The following is a 9,530-nucleotide window of genomic DNA, read 5'->3' on the forward strand; positions in this document are numbered from 1 at the left end:
CTCTTCTTTCCTCTCCCTGTTGTCCTCCTGCCCTTCACACCTGGCCTCCCTTGTCCTCGCTCCGCTCCTCTCGCCCCCCCTCACTCTCCCTCCCTTTGCCCCAGCAAGTACCAGGTCTGGCTGGGTCGCCACAACCTGTTTGACGACGAAGACACAGCTCAGCACATCACCGTCAGCAAGGGCTTCCCTCACCCGCAGTTCAACATGAGCCTCCTGGGCCCGCACCCCAGCGACCCCCAGGACGACTACAGCCACGACCTGATGCTGCTGCGCCTGAAGGAGCCCGCGCGGATCACGGACAGCGTGCAGGTCCTGCCGCTGCCCAGGGAAGCAGCAGGAACGGAGTGGGGGGAGCCGGCTCTTTGTCTCAGGCTGGAGCAGGGCAAGTAAGTGTGTGTGTGTTGGGGACCCGAGGCGCGGGCTGGGCGGACCCCCGGGTGTGAGGAGGAAGGACGAGGACATGCAGGGTCTGGACGCAGCCCTTCCTCGCTGGCCTGCAGACGTGTTCCCCTCCTATCTCCAGCGTGTGGTCTTCAAGGTCTTCTCCGAGGACCAGTGTGAGAAAACCCCCTGGATCCGGTGAGGAACACCGTGCTGTGTGCTGGCATTTTCGGGAGCGGCGGGCCTCGCTGCTCCCTCTGGGGCGCAGGGGCTGTGTCTGGAGGAGGGGTTTAGGGAGAGGATCGGGAGGGCCCAGTCCTGCAGGGCCTCAGGGGAGCTGGCTCCCGGCTGCCCCTAGTGGCCGTCCGTGGTCAGACTTTGAGGGGCTGAGCTGTGGGGTGCGGGTCCTGCAGCTGCTCCTCCCCTGGCCCTTGTGAGACGCTCTGCTCTTGGCCCCGCCCTCTGTGGAGCTGGGTTCTGCCCTGCCTTCCCCTGGGCCAGGACGCCACCTGCTGTCCTCTGCAGAGGCCCTGCCTGCCCTCCCAGCCGGGCTCTGGAGTCCAAGTAGGAGCTGCACGTGTGGACTGAACCCAGGGTTCTTCTCTTGGGGTCCTGGCTTCACTGGTCAGGTGAGAGTACTTTTGCTCGACTCGGATAGGAGCTATGACCCGGCAAGGCGCAGCTGTGCTAGCAGTGCCAGTCCTCGGCAGTACAGTCTGTACCCAGGCTGCTGCCGCGGCTCGCCAACCCCGCTGCCCGCTGGCTCCTGCACCGCTGGCTGCTGCGGGTCACTGGGTTTCAGTCTCTGTCACTCGCCTTCATTGGCTGCTGGTCTCTGGAACCCCTGGGCTAACAGACCCAGGCGTTTACAGCTTTTTTAAAGCAAGCGTTCTGTCACACTTGGGATAAGAATCCCGAGCAGATCTGCAGGATGGCCAGGGCAAGCTTTATTTGAACATGATCTGTCCTGCAGCACAGCACAACAGGGACAGCACACAAAAAGGAAACCTCCAAATTGATCTCAGAAATGAGAGGTCCTTGCTACTTATATAGCTGCTGGCCTGTGATTGGTCCAAATTTGGGCCTGCTGATTGGTGCAAATTCAAGCCTGCCAATTTGTCCTAATTCTGGCCTGTGATTGGTCCACATTTGGGCTTGGTGATTCGTCCAAATTGGTTCACACCCAAGTCTTTTTTTTTTTAGTTCCGGGATTGAATTTGAGACCTTGCACTTTTGAGACAGGTGTTGGAACCACTGAGCTAAATCCCCTGCTCAAGTCATCCGATAATGAGCACATTGATTAGTCTCAGTTGAGTTTTCCTGCCTAGTTCCATTTCCGGCCCAAGGTGGCCAGACTGTACACCGCCTGGAGCTCGAGCAGGGCGCCTGCCCTCACCGCAGCTGTCCCGGTGGCAGTTCCGGGTTCCCCCACTGGGAGATGCTGCTGCTTGGTCGACAGCTGTCCTATCTCCCCTAAAGAGGCTGGGCCAATACTGTGCAATATTCGGGAGGGCGAGCTGCGTTGATCGCTCCTTCTCGGGGCTGAGGATAACGGCCGAGCCTTCCCTGACCCCTTCCACATTAGAGGTGGTTTCCCGGCCACTTCCCCCGTGGTGGCAGCAGCAGGTGGAGTGGTGGTGGTGGGCGAGCGGCACTGCGGGTGCCAGCCAAGCTGTACCTCCTGTCGGGGTGGCCTCAGTGTTCCCAGGAGGGCCCGAGGCAGGTTGCCTCAGTCCACCCTGGGGGGAGCCAGGGAAAGGAGGGGGAGCCTGCAGCCGTCGGCCACACCCTCGCGGCCTCCCAGGACAGGGCTTCTCTTTCATGAGACTTGCTCCGTGCCCGCCATTGGGCCCTTTCACAACAACCACCTCCGTCTGTCCCGCGGGGTGGTGGGGGCCCTGTTTGGAATCAGGGACCTGGCGTGTGTCATACGGAACAGGGGCCTGGGCCAGGGCCTGGATCCGGTGCCTTCCACTCTGGGCGTGCGTGTGTGGACTCCAGTGCCGCCTGTGTGCGCGCGATCTGGGGGCCGGGGCAGCGCGGAGTCCAGACCACAGGCAATTCCGGTGGGTTTGCGGGCCAGACGCTGTCGCTGCGTTTACTCCTTTCTGCTGCTTCGGCGTAAAGACGGCCAAATGAGAGCGTGTGGCTGCGCGGCATCAAAATGTTATTTACAGAGAGCAGCTGGATCCGGCCTGGAGAGGAGTCGGCTCCCCGATCCCACTGCAGCCGGGGCCTCAGAGTCCAGGGACGGAGGGCAGAGCCGGAGGCCGCGGACAGCTCTGCAGTAGTCGGGGCTCTGCAGGCAAATGCGGCTGGAAGTCGGGTCAGAATTGGACAGCTGAGGCCTGGACCCTGGAAATATCCTTGTCGGGGTCACCAGCGCCTCGATCACACCCCCGTGGCAGCAAGGGTCACTTTGCGAGGTGCCCAACAGCCAGGAGAAGTCACGTGGGTTGGCTGCTGTTGGGTGTGGTCTGTCCCTAGGCGTCCCCAGACTGGAAGCTTGCCGACTTCAGGAGGAGCTGGGATGTTTAAATGGCAGAGCCCCGTGGAAGGTGACTGGGGACGCTGCCCTGGAGGGACCTCAGCTAGCCAGGCCTGAGAGTGGGTTCTTAGGAGACACATACTTCTGCTGGGTGTGATGGCGCATGCCTGTAATCGCAGCGCTCTGGGAGGCTGAGGCAGGAAGATTGCTAGTTTAAACCTTGCCTGGGCAATTTAGTGACTTAGCAAGACCTATTTCAAAATAAAAAAATTGAAAAGGGGGATGTAGCTTGGTGTGAAGACACTGGGCCCACAACCCCATACGGGGGGGGGGCGGGACAGCCCTTCTGGCCCTCAGCTCCTGTCATAAACCTGATCCCTCTCATGCACACCCTGGCCACAGTGCCATCTGCTGGCGAGCCCCTCACGGGAGTGGAAAGGGACAGCCTGATCTTGGACTTTACCCTCCAAAACTGAACAGGGTAAACCTCTTTTCTTCACAAGTCACCCAGCCTTGGAAATTTTATTACAGTGGTGGAAAACAGACTAATACAAAGGCTTCTTATCCTCAACTGCATATGTGTGATGGATTCTTTAAGTCTCCTTTCTGTCTCTAACAGTTACCCATGGTACCTGTTCTCTATTCTAAATACAACAGTCCCACTCTTGGCCATTCTGAAAGCCCTGAATCTGCTGATTATTCTGCTCATGTGGAGCCCTGAGGATTTTCTTTCTATGGCATCTGCTGATGTTTGGCCTTCTGGGAGTGCCCAGCGCCCGCATGGGGATTGCGGAAGTCTTTCTCCAAATGTATGCGCTTCTCTTCTTTGCAGAAACCTGGAAACCAGAAAGCAGAAACCTCATTGCCCCAAGGGCACCCCCAGCTGGCTCAGAGCAGGCATCCCAGGCTGCCCCAGGGCCTTCGCACCAGCCTAAGACTCCTTCCTGGTCCTGGTGGCAGCACCACTCCCTGAGGTTTGGCGCTTGGGGCTCCTTGAAAACTTCCTCTATCTTTTACCAAACCAGCTGTGGGAGTCTTTTCTAGATAGCAGGTTTCATGATCCAGCACCTACACCGCAAGCTGTCCGCTCACCCTTCCAGATTCCAGCCTCAGACCCCAGAGTGGGGGCCCCAGTCTCAGAACCTGAGGTTTAGGCTTCCGATACCTCCCAAAATCCAGACTCTGGACTACGCGTTCTGGGCACAGCTGGGACACCTAATGCTAAGCCAGAGACTGAGGAGGCTGCGGAGGTGCAGAGATTCAGTCAGAACAGGTAGCAAAGCTCTGGATAGTCCTTCATTTCTGTCACCACCTGTTACTGAGGCACAGACCGTTCTGCACGACAGAAAATATCCGTATTGTTCAGTTGCAGATGTACATGCATGGGAATCCTGTGCATATGTTAATAATGTTATTCAAATCTTCTGTGCCCTCATTCTTTTAAAAATTGCCATAACATAATACTCCATTCACGATGTTGTACAACCGCCACCATTATTCATGTTCCAGCACTTTGCTCACCGCTGCAGGACCCTCTTCACTTCAGCAGCCACACCCCACTCTCCCTCCCAGCACCGGAAATGACAGGTCTGCTGCCTCTGAGGATTGGCCTCTCTGGATCTTCCGCATCGACGGGGTCTACAGTGTGTGGCTTTTCAGCACATGCGAGTTCTGCCACTGAGCGTCGTGTTTTCAAGGTTGGTCCGTGTTCAGTGTTTTGCCCCTGCGTGTGAATGTTCCTGAGCATTTCATTGTGTGACGAGGTTGCAGTTATTGGTCTGATTTACTGGTTTGGGCTCTTGGGTTGTTTCAGTGCTACTGTGAAAAAGATTCCCATGAGCGGTGCATGTATATTCTCTACATAGCTGTCTGAGAGCGCATACGTCGTGTGTATTCATATAAACCTGGGGTTATTTTCATATATACTCAGGAGTGAGATTTCTGGGCATTGGAGAGCCACATCTCTTCATTAATCCTACCTGAGGTCCTGAAAGACTCAGGCTACCTCACATCCTCAATGTCTCCCCGTCTTGCATCTTGTATTTCGGACTTCTCTCCCCTTGATTCCTGTGGGCGTAGAAGGCAGGAGCGCACCAGTCCACCACCGTGCGCTCTGTATGAATACCCACTTTTCCAACCAGTTATTTGCCATGCAAGGCAACGTAAGGAAAGCTGGTACCAAGGGCAGTAAAAGAATTTATCAACAGCCAGGGAGTACAGGAAAGGGAAGAGTTCACGGAAATGTTGCAAGAGAGTAACGGGCAAGTCCAAGAGAAGAGTGCAGCACTGGGGTCTGAGGCAGGGGTTCCAGGGCCATCACAGCAAGCGTCTCAGGCCGGCTTTCTTTAGGTCTGCGTGCACTCTGTCTGTCTCAGGAGTAGCTGCACTGTCTCGGTGGTTATATGGCCCACTACTCTGGTCTTTACAGGAGACCATTAAGGCTCAAATTAAGGACCCACAGCCATCACCTGTGAGGACAGGGTCACAGGCCATCGGGAGGAAATGTGTGTCCTGCATCAGAGGTGTGTTTGTCATTTTCTTCTACACGGGGGTTTCATCTGGTCACTTAGTGTGAGCCAGGTCTGAGGAGCCAGCGGGGGCAGGCGGCTGGGTTCACTTTGAGTCCACTGTAACTGCAGATCAGTTCACTTCCTGTCTGCTCAGCCCCCATGACACTAGAAATGCTGCTTTCCCGCGGCACCACAGGGCTGTCTCATACAGCCTTCTCCTGAATGCATAGGTCGGTTTCTAGATCTGTCCTGTTCTTTTGTTTTATTTGTCCTTATCCTGGCTAATATCACCTCTTGTTCATAATAAGGGCCCAAGAGAACAAGTCTTCCCACACTGTGCTTTACGTTAAGCGTCTTGGCTAAGTGCTGCCCTTGCCTTTTCAGAAACTGCTTATCAGGGTCTGTAAAGTCTTGTTGGATTTTGGTTTGGATGGTGTTGAGCTTATAAGCGAAGTGGGACTCCAGATGCATCCGTTTTCCTACAAAGCACTCAAGTTTTTCCTTCTTTATGGCAGAGTACTACAACATTGTGTGTAAGTAGCATTTTTCTCTGTCCAATCGTCCATTGATAGACATTTGGCCCACTTCCAAGGCTCAGCTGTTATAATTTATGCAGCTATAAATATGGGTCTGCAGGGGTCACTGCAGTACGATGTCTTTAACTCGTTCAGGAAGATACCCAGAGGTGGGATAGATGCACCTCGTGACCATAATGTTACATGAAATAAATCAGACACATTTCACATGATTTCTCTTACATGAGAAACCCGAAATATAAACAAATGATAGAGCAAAATAAAAGCTAATAGGAAAAAGGGATAATAGGGCAGGAAACCAAGAGATGGTGGGGGGAGGAGGGAGAGAAGGGAAAAGGGGTTAAAAAAGGAATTAAGGCATGTGGTGTTCATATACCACCATTATGGACTGCAAGCCTGTACCCAAAAAATAAAAAAAACATGTGTGGTGGAAATTTGCAATGACGTATACCGTCCCATACCAAAAAATAAATAAATAAAAATCAAGTTAGAGGTAATTAGTGTCTTTAAAAACACAATCTTACGCACGTGACACATTGGATCTCTTACTTTGATCAGTTCTAGTATCGTCCAATAAACTCTCAAGTTTTTCTTTCGTAGTATTACGTACCTTCCTAAAGACTGTTTGATCTTCCAAGTGTCATGGTAGTTATGTATAAATACAGCTGACATTTGCTTCTAAGAACCCTTCTAAATGCTCTTGTTAGTTCTGTAAGTATAACTTGAGCGCTTGGCCTTCTGGCCTTCGCAGTCATCTAAGACCCACAGAAGTGTTGTCTTTCTTTCCTAACACCGCTGCGTTTTATCTCCCTGCCTTACTTTGCCCACAGAGATCTGCATGATGCTGCATTGAAGTAATTCTGATTCGTTGTCTCGTTGGCAGCGTTGGTGGCAAAGCTTCCCATTTTTCTCTGTTAATGCTGGATCTCAGTCATGCTGAGGAAGTCCCTGTCTAGTCTTAGTTTGCTGGTTTTTGGATAAATGGGTATCGTATTTTACTGACTACATTTTGGCGTCCCCCGCTGGTTCCCCCTCGAATCTGGTACAGTAGCAGCTTACGCTGATGCTGTCATGCTGAGGAATCCTGCGGCCTCCTCCAAACTTCAGCCCCTTTTCTCCTGCTGCTGCACACAGATGTCATTTGGAACATTGGGATCTCCGTTTAGGGTTCGTGATCGTTTGTAATTTTTCATTCCCAACGGTCCTTGTTGAATGTTGTGGTATCTGGGGTAATATTTCCTTATGATAGAGCTGGGAATGTTCCCTCTTTTTAATTAAGTCTTGGAAGATTTTGTAAAATTGCACAATATTTTGTTCTTTCATGAGTATCTGCGCATCCTGGGGAAGGGACCTGGGCCTGTGGATTTTGTCCCCCAAAGGCCTCCGTGTGGAAGACTTGGCCCCCAGGGTGACGCTACTGGGGCATGGTGGGTGGGGCTTCAGGACTCGGCTGCTCTGGAAGGGGATCAAAGACCCACCCTGTCCTCTTTCCCTTGTGCTTTTAGCCCGAAATGAGCATCTGTTCCACCCTGTGCTTCTTGTCTCTGCTATCCAGCATGCCCACCAGAGGCCCCAAGCAACAGACTGATCTTGGACCGGAACCTCCAAAACCGTGGATCAAAATAAACTTTCCCACTTTATAAGTTAACACCTACAGGCATGTGGCCATACGACAAAGCCAAAACAGCTAAAATGTCAGTGATGGTTGCACACGACTATTCACATTTCTTTCCTTCTTGAGTCAATTTTGCTCAGTTATATTTCCCCCCAACTGATTGTACATTTCTTCTAAATTTTAAGATGTGTTGGTGTAAAGTAAGCTGTATTGGAGGATTGCCATGAGTTTGAGGCCAGCCTGGGTTACGGAACAAGTTCAAGGCCAGGCTGAACAACACAGCGAGACCCTGTCTCAAAGAAAAACATAAACAACAACAAAATAATAAAACAAATAGGAAACTCAGGGCGCACTGCAAGCATACTTTTTCAGGCTCCATTAATTGTAGCTTTTCCTAAAATTATCAGGACAAGCAGAACAAAGGCAGTCCTCAGAAGGGGTGGGAGTACAGCGTTGGAAACCCTGGTTTTGTCTCCTTGCTCAGCGTATTCCTGGGCTTGGTTGGCCCAAAAGGTCCCACCAGTGTTTAGCAGGGACCCTCCAAGCCCTGGCCTTGGTCACGGTGCCTCCGTCTTGTGGCCTGGGTTTTGTCAGCCCGCCTCATCCGGGTCATCCCGACTCCCTCTTGGGCTTGGCCTTTTCGTAGCTGCCTGTCCTGCCTACCACAACACAGTCACCTTCCAAGCCCAGCCTCTGAACGCTGAGGCTTTTGAGGGACATTGGGGATCTGAACCACAACACTCCTGGTTCCCTTCCTTTATTTCTCCGTTACCATTCTCACCAGGGGGTCACCACCCGTATCAATCCACTAGGGAATAAGTTTGTGGCATTGTCAGTATTCTCTAGCACAGGCCTGTTTTCTACCATTACATTTTCTCCTGAATATTTTCTTCCTTCTGTTTTTTGAGTTTATTTTGCCACTAACTTTCTTACATCTAGAGGTGATTGAGCCATTAATTGTCAGTTCTTTTTCTTTTCTAATATATGTGCTGATGGCTGTGTATTTCTCTCCAATTGCTATAGAAGGGACATATAATAAATACATCTTGTATTTCTTTACCATTTGGTTCAAAGTATTTTCTAATTTCCATTGTATTTCTTGTTTGAGATGTGGGTTCTTTAGAAGCGTTCCTTTAAACTTAGAGCACACAGCTATAATATCCTGGCTATCATTTTGTCATTTTTCCTAGCTTAATTGCACCATGGTCAGACAACCTACTCTCTCTGTCATAATTTTGATTTTGTTGTGACTTGTTTCATTGTGAGGTTCGTTTTTAAAAGTGCCATGTGTGGCTGCTAAATTGAAGTATAATTTATGTCAAGGCATACTCAGTATGGACTTCAAGTGTACAATTCAACACGTCTTGACAAATACCCACAACCGTGGGATCAGCGCCTCTGTAAGTTCTAGAAAATTCCAACCCAGAACGTTCCCTCATGCCTGTTTCCATACCTACCCCCCACCCCAGCGACCAGGCCACACTGGTTCATTTTGCCTGTCCTAGAATTTCATACAAATGGAACCAGGTAGTTTGTGTGTGGTTTCTTCCACACAGTGTGATGATCTCGAGCCACATCGACTTTGCCGCCAGGGCTGAGGGTTTGCTGTTTCTTGTTGCTCAGTGGTGCTCCGTGCTGTGGACCTTCTCCATCCACCCAGGAAGTGGGTACCTCCTCGGCTTCCAACCTGACTGTGGTGAGCAAGGCCACTACGGACACTGTCGGGCGACTGTTTAGGGTTTGTTTCCCATGTAAATAAACACGTAGGTATGAGATTGTTGATCATGAGGAAGACGTGTGCTTATCTTTCTAAGAATCTGCCACCCTTTTCCAAAATGATTGTACCATTTTCCACGCCCGCCGGCAAAGCGTGAGAACCCTAGCTGCCCTCCATATGAGATGTGATCAAAACGTATGGTGAGGGCTGGGGATGTAGCTCAGGGGTGCCACGCCTACCTCCCAAGCACAAGTTCCTGAGTTTGATCCGTGGTACTGGGGGG

General features: G+C 51.6%; 1 protein-coding gene across 1 annotated transcript in view; it reads left to right on the top strand.

Annotated features, from left to right (window-relative positions):
* LOC104873802 overlaps window positions 1–5,857 on the top strand; it is a 22,402-nt gene extending 16,545 nt beyond the window's left edge. Inside the window, exons 2-9 of the mRNA XM_033765912.1 lie at window positions 105–386; window positions 524–579; window positions 2,559–2,939; window positions 3,702–3,843; window positions 3,970–4,142; window positions 4,379–4,566; window positions 5,298–5,391; window positions 5,764–5,857. Of these exons, the coding sequence (XP_033621803.1) occupies window positions 105–386; window positions 524–579; window positions 2,559–2,939; window positions 3,702–3,843; window positions 3,970–4,142; window positions 4,379–4,566; window positions 5,298–5,391; window positions 5,764–5,786 (1,339 nt within the window). The 3' untranslated portion in view covers window positions 5,787–5,857. The remainder of the gene's footprint in view (window positions 1–104; window positions 387–523; window positions 580–2,558; window positions 2,940–3,701; window positions 3,844–3,969; window positions 4,143–4,378; window positions 4,567–5,297; window positions 5,392–5,763) is intronic.
* The last annotated feature ends 3,673 nt before the right edge of the window (window positions 5,858–9,530 follow it).

The sequence above is a fragment of the Fukomys damarensis genome, unplaced genomic scaffold, assembly GCF_012274545.1.
Source record: "Fukomys damarensis isolate Sample0158 unplaced genomic scaffold, DMR_v1.0_HiC HiC_scaffold_19, whole genome shotgun sequence".
Taxonomy (NCBI): Eukaryota; Metazoa; Chordata; class Mammalia; order Rodentia; family Bathyergidae; genus Fukomys; species Fukomys damarensis.